The sequence below is a fragment of the Coffea arabica genome, chromosome 7e (assembly GCF_036785885.1).
Source record: "Coffea arabica cultivar ET-39 chromosome 7e, Coffea Arabica ET-39 HiFi, whole genome shotgun sequence".
Classification (NCBI taxonomy): Eukaryota; Viridiplantae; Streptophyta; class Magnoliopsida; order Gentianales; family Rubiaceae; genus Coffea; species Coffea arabica.
The window spans coordinates 6,734,711-6,753,965 of NC_092323.1; the positions used below are offsets into that span (position 1 = coordinate 6,734,711).

The window sequence follows — 19,255 nt, forward strand, 5'->3', positions numbered from 1 at the left end:
AACCTCTGTTTTCAGACTCGGACCGGACCGGCCGGTCGAACCGGTCGAACCGGAAACCGGCCAGGTAGCCGGTCCGAGTCACATTAGAAAACCGGAAATTTAAAATCCGGTCAAAGCCGGTCAAAAACCGGGTTTGACCGGGAAAAAACCGATTTTTCCGGTTCAACAGTAATTTTTTTTTAAAAAAATTCAAACTTTTTAATATTATGTTTTGACCCCCTAAATTGTTAAAACTTATTGATATAGCTCAAATATTTGATACTTTATAAATATTGTCCTAAAATTTGATGTTATTTTTCAATTAAATTCATAATTTTAATTCTAAACTTGTTAATATTTATTAAATAATATAAATTGCTACTTGATTGTTCTAATTTCTTTGTATTTTCTTGTTAAATATATTTGAAACATCAAATATATATGAATATGCCTTTATTAATATCAATATATTATTAGATATTATATATATAATATTTTAATTTTTAAATAATTTTTATTTATGACGTCATCCGGTTCGACCCCTATCGACCCCCGGTCGAACCCATTGACCCCTGACCCCTGACCTCGGCCGAGTCGCTATCCGGTCCGGTTCTGAAAACATAGCTCTGAACTAGCTAAACGCCATCGTGATCCGGGAAATAATTAGCAGTAATTAAAACTCTCCCGAACAGTACTATAGATCGGATTGAACTGCTGCGTCTGTACTTGACGCCAACTCTTTAATTCTCACTGGCAATAAATCCTCGAACGCCGAAAGCCGAACGCCGGCCTCCGGCCGTCAGAAAGCCTTAACAATGTCATGGCTAGCTCGATCCATTGCCAACACTCTCAAACTCGACGAAACCGATGACCACGAGGGAAGCGCCGTCGTTTCCAATCTCAATGAACGCGACGCAGAACACGAAAAACAGCAGAATCAAAACCTCGATCCATCATCATCATCGCCGACTTCAACTCCACGCGGCGTCAAGGATGACATCTCCGAGCTCACCAAAACCCTAACCCGCCAATTTTGGGGCGTCGCCTCATTCCTCGCCCCGCCCCCTCAGTCCGAACCCTACAAGCCTCTCCAAGACTCAGAATCCACCACTCCCCGAGGAAAATCAATTTCCAGATCCGATCAGGATCAATTAGATTCCCAAGCCATTGGAATAACAGGAATCCGGAACGATTTCGCGGAGATTGGGGGAAAGTTTCGCAGTGGGATATCGATACTGTCGAACAACATAGCTGTGTCTGAGTTCACGAAAATGGCGTCTGATTTTCTGCAATTGGGATCGGATAATGAGGAAGAGGAAGGGGAAGGCAATAATGCTTTGTCGAGTGGCGGTGCTGTTGGGGTGACTAATGAAGTGGTATCTTTTGCAAGAGATATTGCAATGCATCCTGAAACTTGGCTGGATTTTCCACTACCACTACCTGAAAGTGACGATGATGATGGTAATTCCTGTTTGTACTACTCAAATTATTATTGTTACTATGTTTTTTGCCGTTTCGAACCTAATGTGTATATTTTGGACTGGGTCTCGTTGTCTACTTTTGCGTTGACTCTTGATGATTTTGGTGGGCTTGTTAGAGCTTTTAGTGTTGGACTAGGTTGATTTAACTTTAGCTGTGGAGAAGCACTTTGGCCAGTGGGCGGAGTGCAGGTTGAGATGCTACGTAATTCTGTAAGAGTGTGTGTTTTGGCGATCTGTTGTTCATCCTCCTGATGCATAGTACAATTTCTTTTTTGTGCTTAATAGAAAAACAGCTTTTGTTTAACCATTGTCAACTTTAATTCTACTGAGTTTTTATGAGGACATTTCTGTTTCTCTAGACGAAAGGTGTATTTGATTAGAGAAAACATATCATTTTTTGGCATAAAATCGGGTAGAGGGCAACAATTTGGCACCAGATGTCCGCAGGCATGATTACTGCAACTGATCCTGGAAGGCTTCATTGAATATTTCATTTATTAGACTCAGCTCAAATTGGCAAGGACTCACTATTTATGTCAAATGCTGGTTGCTGGGTTTTCGTTAGAAGTGGCAACAGTTCTAACTTGTTGCCCCTGACTTCTCAGAAAAAAGAATTACTGATCAAGTTGGCAAAGCTGAAAAGTGCTGAAGAAATTAACATGGTGGTTATTAGCTGCCAGTGGTGTTGCCTTTTTCACCTTTTTCTTCTCCTAATCCCAAAAGTGTCATCTCTTTTCCAATTGAAAAAAGTCCCTTCTTATTCACTTTCCCTACTCCCTTCTTGTTTGCGTGTTTAATAAATTTATGTCGCATAAGAAAATTTTTTTGCCTAGCTTTTGATAAAAAAAAATTAACTCACTTCAAAGTCTGATTTCCTATATTTGTCTGTCGATTTATATTTCTTTAATTATTGGTTTGTTATTTCTGAGTCATAAGGTTTTGTAACATGCCATATTTGGCTGCATGGTAACTCTGACCATTACTGCATCAGTATAGCCTTTGTTCCATAATTTTGTGAATCCAGCTTATTATGATCATTATCTCTTCTAGATTTAGTACAGGAAAGATAAATATAGTGTGATCTCCATGGTGATCATTTGCTTGCTATGTGATGCTAGATTTTGACTTGTCTGATGCTCAGCAAGAACACGCTTTAGCTGTTGAACAACTTGCCCCAAGATTAGCTGCATTGAGGATTGAACTTTGCCCAGGTTATATGAGTGAGAGTTGCTTTTGGAAGATATACTTTGTGCTTCTTCACCCTAGACTGGATAAGAAAGATGCGGAACTACTATCAACCCCCCAGGCAAGTTGGTTACATGACATGGTGATTCTATTTTATTTCAATGTAAAAGATAATACTTTCTCAATGTTGTTGAGGAACCAATTTTCTTTAAACATTGTACTTTTGTGTATGTTTATTGAGTTCAGCCGTAATAGCCTATGATTTCCTGGAGCCAAGAAGGTCGTATTGATTCTTGTTTGTGGTTATGTTGAATGTTGCAATACTTCTGTACGTTCCTGTTGTCTTCATTGATAAAATTGACAAAACATTTTAGCTGAAACTAATATTTCTGGGAGCCCGTTGACATGATCTGACTTTGAATGAGATAGCAATGGCAGTTGTTTTAACTGAATATTGCTTATCTGTTGTTTGTTTGAAGTTTTGAGTTTTTCTGTAAGAGTTGATGAGCTGCTCATGCAATCTTCATTTTGCTGTCTGGCATGGTACTTTAGCATTCAATATTCTCTATAAAACTAAACCAATTGCAACTGGGCTATATTTGTTAATTTCTTTTAGAGAGGGGAAAAGGGGCACAAGTTAGAGATGCCCTGTGTTTGTGTTATAGAGAATTTAATTGGTATGATATCTGAACTGTCCAGTTTCAAGTATAATTTAGGGAATCTTGTAAAGATAAAGAAAGACTGGACATTATGCCTTCTATTTTCAGTTTGGATGAGTTGGATGTTTACATAAGAATTCATGTGTTAGGTGGTCTTAGTCTTTTGTCTGCCCTCTTATGTTGTCCTTGCAGATAGTAAAAGCCAGGGCCTTGTTATCCCAGGGATTGAAGAACCGTTCCAAGGCAAAACAAGAAGACTGGTCTGGGGAGGGCACTATTGATGTTCAAGATAATTCCAACCATCAACCCGAAGAACCCCTATTAGTACCTATCAAAACTGAGTATGATAATGTTCCCAAAACATCTTTTACTGAATCTGTAACTTCCACTGCTGCCATCGAACATGAGATAGAGAAGCACCCTGTCATGAGTGCTGAAATTGCTATCGTTGACAAACCGGTGATTGAAGAAAAATATGTTGACCAGACTAAGGATCAAAGTATACTTTTTGATTCAAGTAATGTATTGGTAGAGAAAGATGAAGATGATGCCGATGATTGGTTGAAGGAAGAAAGCTCTGGAGCTGGTGCAGGTGGAGCTACAATTCCCATTGAGAATGATGAGGATGTGTCATTTAGTGATCTCGAAGAGGATGATATGGATGTGCCTGCTAGCTTTAAGAAAACAAGTCACAGTCCGGACAAAGATGCACGAGATTGGGTTCAACTGAGAAAAAGCTCTTCTGACTTGTCTAATAGTACACAATCCGGGGCCATTGAAACTGCTGGATCTAAGAAGGTAATTCCCAGGAACCCTGACTCGAAGGAATCCAGTGATTGGCTTGATGTTGATGACATTGATGTGGCGTGATCTTCTATGTAATCAGTCAACTGTGTGTGTACAAAACATGGTATCTCTACATTCTACGTGCTTGTGAATAGTGTACTGTTAATTTATTTGGTGCACCTTCAGTCTTGTTAAATTGTATGCTGTAAATATACTCCTTGAATGAGCAATAACTAAACAACAGGGCAATTGATCTGATAAACTTAAGCAGATCAATAACTCAATGGTAAATGAGCAATTATGTTGATGTGTTTTCCAATTCATGTAGATGGACAACAAAGAACCAATTGAGTAGTCGAGATGCGTGGTAAAGTGGAGCAATCTTATGCCCTTGGACGTGTGACACTAGTACTACCTGTTGGTTGTTGTCCATCTGTTGTCCTTTTCATCATCTCGTGTAAGCGTTTGGGCCCATTTACCGAACCAAGCGTTTGACTATTCTTGGACTTATGAAAGGGTTTGAGTTCCACAGCATCATTTCCTTGTGAATGTGTCAACTGACATGATTTTCGAAACTAAGTTTTGATACTGAATTGGTCCTCTTGGCAGTATTTAGAACACATTCTGACACTATGACATCAGGGGAGGAAAACTGGCAAATCTTGTAATTTAGGCCATGAGGGAGCTGCGGAGAGAGAGAGAGAGAGAGAGAGAGAGAGAGGAGATGAAGCGGTAATATATACCAATTTACACAAATGCACTATTAGCATATGACCTGTACTACCAATTTTCACAAATGGACTATATTTGCCAGAAGCTAGTGCACCTAGAGATGCAAACTATTCACAGAAGAAGAGCTAACATAAATCAAGTGCTAAGTTGGCCCTTTATAAAGGACTAGGATTTTATGGGCCTGAAATTGCTTGAGAGCCGCTCAAGGTGCGACCAAAACAAGCTTCCCAACGACAACTTTGGCCTGTCTTCTGTGCCAGCGCTGTTGCGTCCGCCGGTGGAAGATGATGTGGTTCGGGACCGAAGATCTAACGGCTTATCAAGGACCAGTACGGTACCACCCCCTATTTCTCGTTGCACCATCTCCAGCGTCTCTCTGCTTATGTTATCCCCTGAGGCGTCTTTAACGTAAAACGTCCCAGCAGCTCTGTCCCCGTTTGTTCCAATCTCGGCTCTTGCTATAGATAGCCCATTCTCTCGAAACACTCTCGTAACATCAGCCAACAATCCTATCCTGTTTTCAGTGGTCACATCCAGCCTTATTCCCTGCACAGAATTTCGTTAAAGACATTTTTAAGTGTTATTTTCCTATCGTTTCGACAAAAAAAAAAAAAAAGTGTTATTTTCCTTTCCAGCGTCGGAGCCCGCAACCTCCATCTTGAAGTTAAAATGATGGTTTTCTATACTTACGTGAGAAACTCTCCTCTCTGTAGCTGCAATGAGGCACTGAGTCACTCTTCGCCTCTCCACTTCCAAGTCCAGGGTGCATCCATCCTTGTGCCTAATGTAATATTCCTGAAATTAAAGCACAGGATTAGAATTTGAACCACCATACCAGATGCACATTTTCTTTGTCATGGAAAAAGCCAGTGAACCATGTAGTTAAAAGGATAAACTCGCACGCATAGTTAAGCCAAGACAAGACACATTACCTGCACTGCTTTTGGTCCTTTGGAGCTAATCGCTGCATGGAAGACAACATACTGCATATCCGTCAGAGCACATACTGTGTCAAAGAGCAACTTCAGTCGATCTTTACTCCTCACAGTAACTATAGAGTACCCCTTCTCGGTACAATTCTCTATTTTAACGCGTGTAGTAGCTTCACGTTCTTTCCTCCTCTGCCAATCAAACTTTCCGTTTGAATTCATTTCTTCATCTTTGCCATCATCATCCTGGACAGAACAAGAACAGCATGCCTCATAGTCTCTATCGGCTGCCATCAGCTGGTGGAGCCGCCTTTCCGTGTGTGTTTTTCCACCTACAGGGCATGCCAACCTCACACTCCTTTTCTCACCGTTGCAGTGATGAGCCTCGACTACATTTTCTAGTTGAGCCTGCACACGTGCCACCCGGCAGGGATCAGTAATCGGCCCGCCATTGCACTCATCTGCCACATAGATGATGCATGCAGCACGGGCGTTATGAGTCCATGCTACAGCAGCCGAAACATGGCATCCCATTTCAGCCAACACGGCAGACATCTCCGACATTAGACCCGGTCTATCCGTGCCAGTCATCTCAAGGGCTGTATGCTCTGCAGAGATGTATGCTGGCCTCACATTCTTGCTAATAGATGGTTGGACCTCCCTGGAACTCTCCCTACTTGTGCTGATTGCCTAAAAGTAAATTTGAAATTTTGTGTAATTTATTTAGAGCATGCAAAAAATACAAAATTAAATTAAAATTAAATTTCCTCATGTATACGCTAACATATAAGCAATCCTCGTAAAATACAAAGGGAAAGAAGAGTACTAAAAATACTAAGCAATTCCCGTAAAATACAAAGGGAGAGAGTATTAAGTATTAACCTGTTGAATATAATGAATGAGGCTTTCATCAGTAATTTTGTTCCCCAGTTGGTCTGTCACGTGAAATACTGTGAAACATGAATTTAAAATATGAGTGTGAAGTTAAAATAAGGTAATCGTGTATGACTCACGTAGGGATAAAAAAGGTTCATTTTCACATGTCTGGCAAGTTGCAACCAATAATTAATTCACTCGGCATACAACATAACCATTTAGAATTTTCTCATTGGTGCTCAGAGTCGAGAACGGTGTATGATGCAAAGAAGGCGAGACCAACCGTCCATTAACCAGCCACCATCAGAACAAATGTATGATTTGGAAATGACGAGGTCCAGATCCGTCAGAACTTGGACCATTTCCAGTAGGATCCCATGCTTGTTTGCGCTATCAACCTTTGAACGGAAAGGCAAAAGACGACGAAAAATTAAATAATATGCAGAACAAAAAAAAATTGTGCATTTACACATGTAAAGGTTTTCTTTACAGTCAGAGGCCACCATTGTTACTTCCTTTCTGTGCCGTGCTTATGTCTTTTGATTGTGGAAGCACTAAAAGACCATTGAGTGGATATAGCCCTTGAAAATAATTCATGTCATTTTCCCCTTAAGTTGCCTTGAATTAAACATATGGTACTATTCTTTATTGACCTAATGGCCCTAATACAACAGATTGAGACTTCAGCCGGAATCATCTTGAGAGGGTAGAGTCTGGAAGGAAAAGCTTCATATAGATCTCTATCTGAGATGGGTTTCCAGTGTGCTCGGTGGGTCACAGACTGACTTCAGCCAAAACCACTTGCATTGTCTGAGAGATCAGGATCCTAGGATTGGTGATGCCCAATGAAGGACTCGGGAAAATAATGGTAACTGAAAGTTCTGACTTTTTTGATAGATCACTACTACTAAGTGACTACTGACTAATAAATGTTGAGGGTTTTCAAAACAACAAAAAGCACTGGAATAACTAACGAGTCCACCTGTTTCAATGTAATCAGGCAGGCATATGTTGGCAGTGGTATGGTATCTTGATATCCTTTTCAAGGTTGGTTTCACATCTATGCTGGAATCTATTAGCCCGTCCCCACCGTTTCAACTTAGAAATTCTAGCTGAATAATTTAGTCAAGGAAACCATTGGTATCATCCCTTAAAGAAAGACCTGACTAAGCAATAACTTTGGTCTAACAAAGGTCGCCAAACAACTAATAAAGATTCGTACTTTCTAAAAATTCTTGTTCTTAGTTACTAACCTTCACAAGGGTGCAATCTGGGCAGGTATCATTGTCTATGGAAACCCTGCAGAAAGCTCAAGAAGAAGAAGCTCGTATAAGGGTCAAGCAAACAGAGTTAACCCGCAAAAACTGATTTTGAATCACAGAAATTGGACGATTATGTGTGTGTCTATATATATATTCGGACGAAGTGATGCAAGAAAAAACCTTGGAGGATGCATTCTTTCAATTAGAGATACGATATCCGGATCAACATAAGGCCTATAAATGATCTCCATCTCCTGTCTTAATGATCTCCGAGATTATGCTTCACCTGAACCTGAAATAGTCAACTAAACCAAATAAATGTCCAACAAAGTTGACATGCAAATCTCCTTCGAATTAATTCAGATTTTAAGCGCGTGCCAGTTCAGAAAATTGAGCAAGGAAGCGGCGTATATTCTTGTTTTTCCCATTAATCCAAAAAAAAAAAAAAAAACAACAACAATAACAAAACAGAAAATATTGAGATAGGCTTCCTTGTTTTTCACTAAGATAATCAATCAAATACAAACAAATGTTTTAAACTGCAAGAAGATGAATCAAAAGATACTCTGAGTCCTGACCTCATTTAAAAGAAAATTTTAACAGAAAGAAAAATAAAAGAAAAAAGGGAGAATCCGAAACTGAAGGGAGGACTCATCAGATCAGAAAAGACGGAGGCACGAAGGAGAACTGGAATTTGGTGCTTAAATAGGAAGCTTTATTTGGGCAAGCGTTTGTCTAAGAGAATCTAACATGGGAGCTTCTTTGAGTAAATGGTTTTCTTTGCATAATGCACCAGAGAAAAGATAGAGAGTATGGTTTACTTATAAGATCTTGGGATTACCCGAGGACTAGAAATTTATATTTTAAAAGTCAAAACCTGGGAGACCCTTAACTCCAGGTGACTTGTTCTCCTTCCTTGACAACAGAGAGGGAGAGGGAGAGGGAGAGGGAGAGGGGAGGGAGGGTGCAGGGGAGAGAAAACTGCAGCAGAAGAGCAACATTAGCGATACGCGAAATGTACATGTATCTGCCTAAGAATTCTATATAAGCTCCAACTGGCCTCCTATCCTCTCCCGTTAGCTAAACGGACTTTTCCGGCCCGAACATGGATTCTCCTTTTCTAGTTACTAGTGATAAGGGCAAACTAAAGTTATGTCCAATTTAGCAACAACCACCTTTTATATAGAAGAGTTTAATTTTGACAAAAAAAAAAGTATAGAAGAAATTAGTATAAAATTTTTATTAAAAAATAAACTCTCAAATTTATAAAAAAATTTTGAATAGAATTTTAATTAACTTAGTGATTACAATATTTATCAGTGATTATGGGCGAAAATTAGTTCTGATTGCATTGATAGGCAATATGGGCAAGATGCAATCAAATGATAAAGGCATAATTTAGCGATTACGAGAGTAAATTTGGAAATCCAAAGGTGAAAAAAAATTACCCCAAAGCCAGTACACTCCCTTCATATATAACAGTATAGATGATTTGACTCAAAATTCAAATTAAATACATTTAGGGTCCGTTTGTTTCGAGTGAAAATGTTTTCCAGGAAAATATTTTCCTAATTTCCCGTGTTTGGTTGCACAAAAGTTATTGAAAACATTTTCCTATGTAAAATATTTTCACTCATCTTATGGAAAACAACTTCCCTTCCAAACTTACTGAAGTTGTTTTCCGAAATGCATGCATCCCGCCTGTAGTATGTTCCAAACTTACTGAAAACATCTTGTAGTATGTTCTTTTTTTTTTTTAGTGTAAACAGGAAGATTCGAACCCAAAACCTCTTCCTTACACTCCCTCCCCCGTACCACCCAACCCAACCCAACCCTCCCCCTAGTATATTCAAAATAAAAAAAAAACTCATCGTGCTCATCCTATACTAATAATTAATTATGTATAATAGGGACATTCTTTTCTAGAGAAACTTTCAGCAGTGAGAGTGCAAGATATATGTCACAATAAGCATTGCATGTGATTGATATTTGACACTAAATGACCAGCAATTTGTTTATTGTTTAAGGAGATATTTTTTATTCATATATACATTTCTCCAAGATTTTTTAAAGTTAAACAATGAGATAAATTTTCTTATTTTGCATGGGAAGAAGTATGTAGTTATAATGTGTAGAAAGTAAAGATAGAGATAAAAGTAAAAATATTTCAAAAGTTAAACAAACACCAGAAAAATGAAGTAAGAAAATATTTTCAATAAATTAACCAAACACCTGAAAATGACGAAAGGGAAATGATTTTCATGGAAAATTACTTCCACGGAAAATATTTTCCCAAGGAAAACATTTTACTTCCAACCAAACAGACCCTTAGTAGAAGTTAAAAAATAAGGCTCCAGCTTCTTGTTTAGATTCAAACTTGATAAGGAGCTAAATATTTTATAAAAAAAATGCTAGTGACACTCTCTTATTTGTGACTTTTTTGCTCATGTAAACCCAAAAGGAAGGAAAAAAGTTGAAGATACTCTACATTTTAATTACACCTTCATAAAAAGAAAATTGATGATACAATTAACAAAGGATATGGGTAGTTTTTTTTTTTAATCTAATTTAGATAGTCAAAATATCAAAAAGAGTTTCATTAACAAATAAGAAAGTGCATTTCAACATTTTTTTTCTAAAATAGTTTTTTGTATAAATTTTATTTTGAACTTCCTTCAAGGATGAATTGTTAGACTTCCATGTTAGTTATTTCTTGTTCAACTAGTAGTATTTTTACTATCAAACCACAAGAATAAAAAAAACAGCCACCGATAAAAGGATGCTCGCTTAATCGTAGCGTAATACTTGCGTACAATTGATAGAAGTAGCTATGAATCAGCATGGGAATTGGGACGGGTCAAGTCTTAAGGGTGAATTGGGTAACCAATGGTTGTTATGGTCGTCGTGAGGGGCGTTTGAGGTGGGCAGAGCGGTGTAAGCTACGTGTAAAGTAAGAATGAGATGGCAGTGGTTGGCAGCAGCTGTTGATGATGATCCGGTTCCAGGATTCCATTGAGGCGGCTCGGACTCGTAGGTATCGGCACGTAGTTCTTAAGCAAGGCGGTGGCTGCGAATCAATTTCGGGATACACGTGGCCCGGGTTTCTTTCTTTTTTTTTTTTCCGAAAGGATAATACGTGGCCCGGGTATCTTTCTGTCTTTCTCAGTTTCTCTCTCTCTCTCTCTTCGTGGATGGATGGACGTTTTTAAATGGATTAAATGACTAAAATAATCATTAAATTATTTAAAATAGTACAGTTCGAACATTAAACTTTTTTTTGGCACAATCCAATCATTTAATTCTTTAAAATGGGCTTTTTGGATTATATTAGCTAAGTTAACCAATAAATCAACCAAAAAATGCACATTTGACCTACTATTCTAGGTTTCACAAAAATGTCAGCTCTTTTTCATTTGATCTAGCAAAAAAGACCCAAAACCAAAACGCTGATTTTAAGGAGTTGAATGATTTTTTCGCCAAAACAGAAAAACTGCTCACAGTGACCAAATCGTGCCATTTTAGATAATTTAATCATCATTCCAACCATTTTAAATTTCACTGGGTATGTTTGGATTAGGAAGATTTGAAATAAAAAAATTTACTTCACAAATTCCAATCACCTTTTTATCTCATATATATATCACATCACAAAAAATGTTACAGTAATTATCTCAAATAAATCATGGGAGAATTGTACCAATCGTCCATCACATATCACTGATGTTAAAATTTAGTCCCTTAGAACGAAAATGATTAGTTTTAATTCCTAACAAACAAAAAATGTTCACCTTTAATCCATTTTTACTTTTTCGAGCGGATTTTGATTGGAATTTACTAGGCCCACATGACGTTTCCAATTTTTAAAGGGTAAAAATGAAAAATCAACTTGATCAGAAATTTGAGGAACTAATGCTGCATATCTTTAGTTAAATATTCATCAAAATACACAAAAACTATTCCACCATTACCGAAAATCTCCGATTCATCTCAAACCAAAATGAACCATAATTTCAAACTCCTCTTAGTTGATTGAAATTCTTTTGAAGGAAATTCGTGATTAAAAACAAGAAAATAACAAGCAAATGTGCTATAAAAGATAAATGCAAAAAAATGAAAAAGAAAAATGAAAATGTGCTTCCTTGACCAAAACATTCTAGCAAGTCTGTCAGGAGTTCCTGGTCAAAATCAAGATGGAAAAAATTCCACAGGCCTAAAGTTGAGAGCAAAATTTGGTGGCTTGCAATATCTAAAGACAGCATTTTTTGGGGTGAAAATGGGATGGGATTGAAATGCTTTGTCAAAGTTTCCATCTTTTTCTTGTTCCAGTGCCACGTCATTGGACTCTTTCCCTTCTTCCGTGAAGAAACTATGCCAACTTTCAAGCTGGGATTGTTGAACGGGACAATGGCAAGATGAGAAAAAGTTTTAGGAGATGAAGGCATGGATTGTATGGGATGTGTCTTTGAGAAACTCTTCAGATCAAAGTCACTGAGATTTTGTGATAGAAGCGTGATGTCTAAACAAGGCTTTTGATGGAGCTCAAGATTCTGCTCATGGTCGGTTGATGATCGGGGCAAAGAAGAAGCTGGCTTTTTATGAGTTTTAAGGACTTCTCTTTTGCGTTCGAGTTTCTTGGGTTTTCGGCGACTTCGGCTCTTAAGAGGCAAATGCAGAGCTTTCCCCAGTGCTCCACAGCTTCCGACATTTCATTCAGGCATTTTACGAACACTTGCAACGCTGGTTGACAATGGTGCTGTCACGATCTATAGCAGTAATGCAATTACTGAAACCAAGAAGAATGAAAGTCAGGATGGCTCAAACGCTGGAAGGTGGAGAAATTGTGGAAGTTGCATCCGTCGATCAAGCCAAGGTCGCCAAGTCTGCCGGCGCTTGTTACATCATTATCTCTAAACCCAATTTATTTGGCATTTCAATTAGCAATTTCCTTCAGATGAATTTCAATCAGTTGCTGCGAGTTTGCAATTAGGGTTGTTTTGGGTTGAGATGAATTGTTAGTAATGATGGGTTTTTTTTTTTTTTTTTTCCAAACGATATCAACTTTTATAACCAAAATAGAAATTACAGAGTTGGAGCAACTGCTCCTACATCATTCTTGGCTAAAACAGTAAGCCAAATTGGAAAGGAATTCTTCCAACTGATTTCGTCCTGCAAGCTTGTGGCAAATTTTGCCAGCTTATGAGACACACGATTGCCTTCTCTTTTAACAAAAGAGAACTGGCAAACATCAAAATCATGACTTAGAAACAAAACATCACTTAATATGGTCCCTGTGATTGGATCATCCACATTTCTCTCCCTAAGCTTGTCCACCAGTAGTTTACAATCAGACTGTATTTCAACTTTGTTCCAGCCACACAGTCTGGCCTTGATTACAGCTTCCCTGATAGCAAAAGCCTCCTCCACTGCTGGGATTCCGTTCCTGCTTTCACTACCTGCCCAAGCTCCTACAACCTCTCCATCCTCCTTCCTTGCCACAACTCCCCACCCAATTCTTCTATCTTTTACCACCAAGGCTGCATCAGTGTTAAGTTTAATACAGCCCTGAGAGGGTGGAAGCCAACTACTTACCCCAGCTCCCTGTTCCTTCATCCTTTCCTCAGCATTAGCCATCCCCTTCCTAACATCTGAGAACTCAGCCCACTCTTGCACAGCTTTACTAGCTATTCTTCCAGGACAGTTACTCCTCTTCTCAAACTGCACTTGATTTCTTGATTTCCAGATCTGCCAAAGTATATTCACTGTCAAAGCAATGTGGTTTCTTCCTTCTGCTCTGTCCTTTGCTTCCATCAAACTATTCCACCAAAGCCAAAAGCTGTGCCTAAACTCTCTTAACCCATCCCAATCAATTGGAGCTGCCTTCCATATATACTCTGCATGCTTACAAAAGAAGAACATGTGTTCCAAAGTTTCTGTCAACTCCCCACAACAACTGCATTTGTCCACCCCCTGTCCAATTCTCCTTCTGATTACCTCATTGACAGGCAAGACACCATGCAAACATTTCCAGATAAAATGCTTCAGTTTATGTTTGATGTCTAACCCCCAAAGCACCCTCCAGGCTTTAGAGTTGGGTTCATTCCTGCTATTGCTAGCCTCTTGCTGATCCTTCCTTTTCAAATCCCCCCTCATATCTCTAGCCAGCATATATCCAGTTCTGACAGAATACTGACCAGATTTGGTAAGTGGCCACACCAACTTGTCCTTTCCAGCACATAGACTAATTGGAGTTCCTTCTATCCTCCTGCAGTCCTCCTCACTTAGCAAAGACTCCATAACAGTTCTATGCCACCTCCCATTCTGGATCAGCTCATATACCTTCTGGACATGACACCCTGCAGGCCTTTGAGTAGACACCATACCAGTTCCTTCACCTGGTATCCACCTGTCCTTCCAAATATCCACTGTTCTGCCATCCCCTATCCTTTTCCTGGCTCCTCTTTCCAATACCCCCCTTGCACTCATTATGCTTTTCCAGATCCAGCAGTCGCCTGCCCTTACTTGTGTTTTCCAAACAGATTCCCCTTTGAAGTATTTTTCCTTTAATACCTTACTCATCAACAGATTAGGCTGTGTCAGAATCCTCCATAACATCTTAGCCAACATGGCACTATTAAAATCCTGCAGATCCCTAAAGCCCAAGCCACCCTTTCCTTTGACAGCAGCTAGCTTCTCCCATCCTACCCAATGAGTCTTCCTCTTCCCATCACTCTCCCCCCACCAAAAGGCAGCCATTTGTCTACTTATATCCTGACACAAGCTCTTAGGCAACCTACAGCAATTCATAGCATAGGCAGGCATTGCTAGTATCACAGATTTCAATAACACTTCCTTCCCAGCCTGACTCAACAGTTTTTCTTTCCACCCCTTAAGCCTTTCCAACACCCTTTCCTTAATATAGCTGAAAACCTGATTTTTAGATCTCCCAATCACCATAGGTAACCCAAGATACTTGCTCTGGTCCACCTGTTTCATTCCCCCTAGTATCCTAAGGATTTCTGCCTTATTCCTTACCCCAGTGTTTTTACTGAAAAACACGGAAGATTTATCTAAACTAATCTTCTGTCCTGAAGCTGCTTCATACATCTCCAATATTTTCATCACCTGATTAGCCTCACCTACACTGGCCCTACAGAATATAAGGGTGTCATCTGCAAAGAACAAATGAGAAATAGCAGGACTATCTTTGGCAATCTTTAGTCCAGTCAGACAATGATTATCCAAAGCATGTTTCAGCAGGCTAGACAGACCTTCAGATACTAATAAGAACAGGTATGGGGATAGAGTAATGATGGGTTAGTTATATATTTTTTGATGAATGTTTAACTAAAGCTTTGCACTATTAGTCTCCTCACATTTTCTAGTCAAGGTGATTTGTCATTCTTACCCTTTGAAAATTGTGCATGTCATGTGGACCCAATAAGTTCCGGTCAAAATCCACTTGAAAAAGTGAAAATGGACTAAAAGTGATCATTTTTTTTCGTCAGGGACTAAAACTAATCATTTTCGTTTTAAGGGATTTAATTTTCACGTCAGCGATATATGAGCGATGATTGGTCTCATTCTCTCATAAATCATCAAAATAAACTCCTATCCAAACAAATTTACTGATTGTGTTTGGATTGAAATTATTTGAAAAAAAATAATTTGTTTCACAATTCCAATTACCTTTTTATCTTTCCAATTACTTTTTTATTTCACATAATCACATTACAAAAGGTACTACAATAATTATTTCAAATAAATCATCCAAATAAACTCCTATCCAAACAAACTCATTATTGTTTTTTAGAAGCCTTGTGGGGTCTACACAGATCATTATCATCATCTAAGGTGGAGTATTTTACCGGGTCAAAGCTGGACCACATCCAGTCCACCGGCATACTTTACTCAACGTCATACTTTTTATGCTCCTTGCTCGCGACGCGAGGCCCGGTTACTGATCAGACGCCCGCCCACTCTCACCTTTTGAAAGAGCGACCATAATCCCAAGAATGGCTGTTTTAGGCTAATGTTGAGTTATTCCTTTTTTTGGCACCAGCAGGATGTAAACTTAGAGGCGAAATTCACCGGGCAAAGGCCAAAAGTTGAAACAAAAACCTTTTAGGAACCGACTAACGGGTCATTCTGTAGAGCACTTTAAAATCAACTAGCTTAGCTTGCATGTTATGGGGCGACTCAAAACCAAATCAAACTGCAAATGTGATTTTTCAATGATACAAATTAATTGTGTATATTATGTATCGTATGTTGTGTGTTATGTATCGAACATGGACCATTAAATTTGAGGGAGTAATTCGAAGGGATGCAGCAAAATATTTCACCTTCAACTCATTTAATCATCACATACAATTTGGACTTGTGTCATTGAGGACTGTGTACCGTTATAAATATTAGGCGTCATTGGGTCTATCGTCCCAGAAGTTATTAGTTTAAAGAGTGAGACTCTCCTTTACGCTTATAATCAAACATTATACTTCTCCAATCGATATGGGCTATGTTTCCTATACTTTTCCTCTTTGTATTTTATATAAAGTGCTAATTCTTTAACAAACCATGATTTCAGATAGGAAAAATATAAGATGCAAGTGACATATGTAATAGGAATGGCCAAGACAACTCCAACCTAGAGGCTAGATCACTAAAGAGAAACAAGACGAAATTATTTCACCAAAACTATTCTTCCCTTCGTGGGCCTCGGTTGGAGAAAATGAAAAGAAAGAAAAGCATAACGAAAGTGAAAGGGCAAAAAGTGTAATTGCCAGGTTTCCCCGCACTACGCTTTAAAGTACATTTGTCACAAATTGAGAAATAAGAGAGAGTTAGCTTCATCGAATTATTCATTTCTTGGTATGGCTGAAAAATAAGGTGCACTTGGTTAAATGCCAGTTCCCTATCCATTGGAGGCAGCAACATCTGTTGTACAGAGCATGCAAGAAGCCGACTTTGCTGGCAAAAGAATTATAACTGGATTGACTTGTCAAATCAAATCCAGGAAGTTGGAAAAGTAGCTGTTTGGGACCAAAAGCGAACAATACGCAGGCCACGGTCAGCAATTTACAATGCATCATCCGTATCCTCTCAAGTCTCACCCGTGCAAAACAAATGATCCATATCCATAACCAATTATGTATTCATATACTCGGATCTTGCAGCCATTCCACCAATAGAATTGAGGGCCATAATACAGAAACGACACAGCTGTCGTGGTTCTAGTTACTCCTATCAGGCAACGGCATGCAAAATTCCTAGTGGATCAGCTTCAATTTGGTCTTTTACAGGCTACTAGTACGTGCGCACAAGCCCCTTCTGGTATTCGTTGCAAGAAACCAACGTCAGCTACGTCCCTCTGCAACTGCCTCTGCATCATAACTTCTTTTCAACTTTTCCTCCCAGGTTTGTGTACAAATCTTTGAAATTATGGATAATACTACACACCTCATTAGTGGATACACGCATCCTTGGAACTATGTCTGCAAAATTGTCATAGAAAAGCAATATTTGAGCTTTTGACACATATTAGCACTTCTGGTTAGATTTCTTGAGAATTCAGAAAAACGTGCACTTTTCTTGAGGACCAACGAAAAAGTCTGTCTTTGAGAGTAATTGGGCTTCATTTGTATGGATTTGGATTTCTTGAAGTGGGGTTTTGATTATACTAAGAAGAAGAAGAAGTGGGTTCTTGCCTTTGGTGCATTTTATGGCGCATATAAATTCTATCACTTGCCTTCTGTGGTAAAGAAGAGGAAAAGATTGTCAAAGCTCTTGGGCGCCCTTGTCGCCGTAGCTGAGATGGTGTCTGATTCAGCGGAGGCAGTTGGTGTCGTTTCTAGAGATTTAAAAGAGTTCATACAATCTGATTCTGATCAAATTCCCAGTAGTTTGAGGCAAATATCGAAGATTACTAGGTCAGATGAGATTTCAGGGTCTCTGATGAGGATTACTACTGCTCTGACTGTGGGAATATTGCGTGGTAATAGGCAGGAGAAACTGACGAGTGGCGGTTCCATCAGTCCAAAATCAGATTTTTCTGACAGAATATTGGATAAGCTTTTTTCGGAGGCAGGCTCTGGTTTTGCCTCTGTTGTTGTCGGCAGCTTTGCGAGGAATTTGGTTGTGACTTATTATTCGAATAAGCAATTGAATGGTTCCTCAAATGCGGATCATGATATTTATGAATCGAACTCTACTGCTAAGTGGGTCAATTTGCTACTTGAGGATAAATGTCGAGAAGTGATTGGGGATTGTGTACAAATGTTCGTGAGTACAGCGGTTGCTGTTTTTCTTGACAAAACGATGGGCATCAATCCTTATGATGAACTCTTTTCTGGGATGACAAATCCCAAGCATGAATCTAAAGTAAAGGAAATGCTGTCATCATTGTGCAATGGTGCCGTAGAAACTCTTGTCAGGAGCTCTCACCAAGTTTTGGCTGATGCACATGGTAGGGATGCAGCCCACGATTCGAAATACCTACCTAGTGAATTTGTACTGAGCCCTAGTAAAGATCAAAAGGCTTTAATTCAGAGAAAATTGATGTCGTTTGGATCCAAACCAAGCAAATTATCCTGTGAGAGTGAAGACAGTGGGTGGATGAGGAAGATGTCTTCCACTTTGGCAGTTCCGAACAACAGGAGACTTGTACTTGATGTAACTGGAAGGGTGACGTTTGAAAGCGTGAGGTCTTTTCTGGAATTTCTACTTGAAAAGATAGCCGAGAGTTTGAGATGTAGCGTTGATGCTATCCATGAGGAGGTGATTGATAGGGGGATCGAAGTTGTTCAACACGTCAGTAGAAAGTCTTCTGCCGCTGCTTCCATATGCCTTTGCTTATGTTTGCACATTCTGAGTAGTCCATGGATTTTGGTTCCGACATATTAATCGGTTATCCTGTGTTTGGTATTGGTCGCAGCTCACTAGATTCTTTCCCCGAGTTCATCTTGGGCTTTATACTTGCACGTATAGCTGCCGTGAATATGTGGAAGAATATTGCTTACATCTCAATTGCATCACCTGTTCATCTTCCCTCTACTTTCTACGTCGGGTAAATTTCACTCGGTTATGTTCAGGAAACTACGTAAGAGAATTACTTGGTCTTACCTTGATTTCATTATGCAGTTTTGGCTTGTAACAGAAGCAAGCGGCGTCAGCAGAAAGCATTGAGCTGTTGCCAGCTTCTGAAATCGTTAACTTGGATATTATAATCTTAAATGTGTAGTACAATTCGTTTCTGATACACTAAGAAACTCCTCAATTGCATATAAATCTTCTACATATGTTTGGCCATAGTAGAATCAAGCTTAAAGCAAATGAAAAACAATAAAACACCTTGAATCCTAGATACCAAT

General features: G+C 39.0%; 3 protein-coding genes across 8 annotated transcripts; 2 read left to right on the forward strand and 1 right to left on the reverse strand.

Moving 5' to 3' along the window:
• Nucleotides 1-641: 641 nt before the first annotated feature.
• On the forward strand, nt 642-4,374 carry LOC113701380 (uncharacterized). The gene is made up of 3 exons (XM_027221995.2): nt 642-1,440; nt 2,579-2,766; nt 3,497-4,374. The coding sequence occupies exons 1-3, from the start codon at nt 795-797 to the stop codon at nt 4,172-4,174; spliced, it is 1,512 nt and encodes a 503-aa protein (XP_027077796.1). The 5' UTR covers nt 642-794; the 3' UTR covers nt 4,175-4,374.
• Nucleotides 4,375-4,810: 436 nt separating this feature from the next.
• On the reverse strand, nt 4,811-9,041 carry LOC113701381 (ACT domain-containing protein ACR1-like). Of its 6 annotated transcripts, none has more exons than XM_027221998.2 (8): nt 8,731-9,041; nt 8,070-8,181; nt 7,881-7,926; nt 6,911-7,025; nt 6,634-6,701; nt 5,755-6,441; nt 5,513-5,617; nt 4,811-5,368 (listed from the first exon to the last, which is right to left on the reverse strand). In XM_027221998.2, exons 2-8 carry the CDS (start codon nt 8,138-8,140, stop codon nt 4,988-4,990), a joined length of 1,473 nt encoding a protein of 490 aa, XP_027077799.2. In that variant the 5' UTR covers nt 8,141-8,181; nt 8,731-9,041; the 3' UTR covers nt 4,811-4,987. The 6 variants fall into 6 exon arrangements, with proteins under 6 accessions (XP_027077799.2, XP_027077800.2, XP_071915623.1 ...); XM_027221999.2 differs by having other exon boundaries at nt 8,468-9,041; XM_072059522.1 differs by having other exon boundaries at nt 8,911-9,033.
• Nucleotides 9,042-16,906: 7,865 nt separating this feature from the next.
• Nucleotides 16,907-19,143, forward strand: LOC113700413 (protein PHLOEM PROTEIN 2-LIKE A10-like). Its single transcript, XM_027220851.2, has one exon. The coding sequence runs from the start codon at nt 17,529-17,531 to the stop codon at nt 18,786-18,788; it is 1,260 nt and encodes a 419-aa protein (XP_027076652.1). The 5' UTR covers nt 16,907-17,528; the 3' UTR covers nt 18,789-19,143.
• Nucleotides 19,144-19,255: the final 112 nt, after the last annotated feature.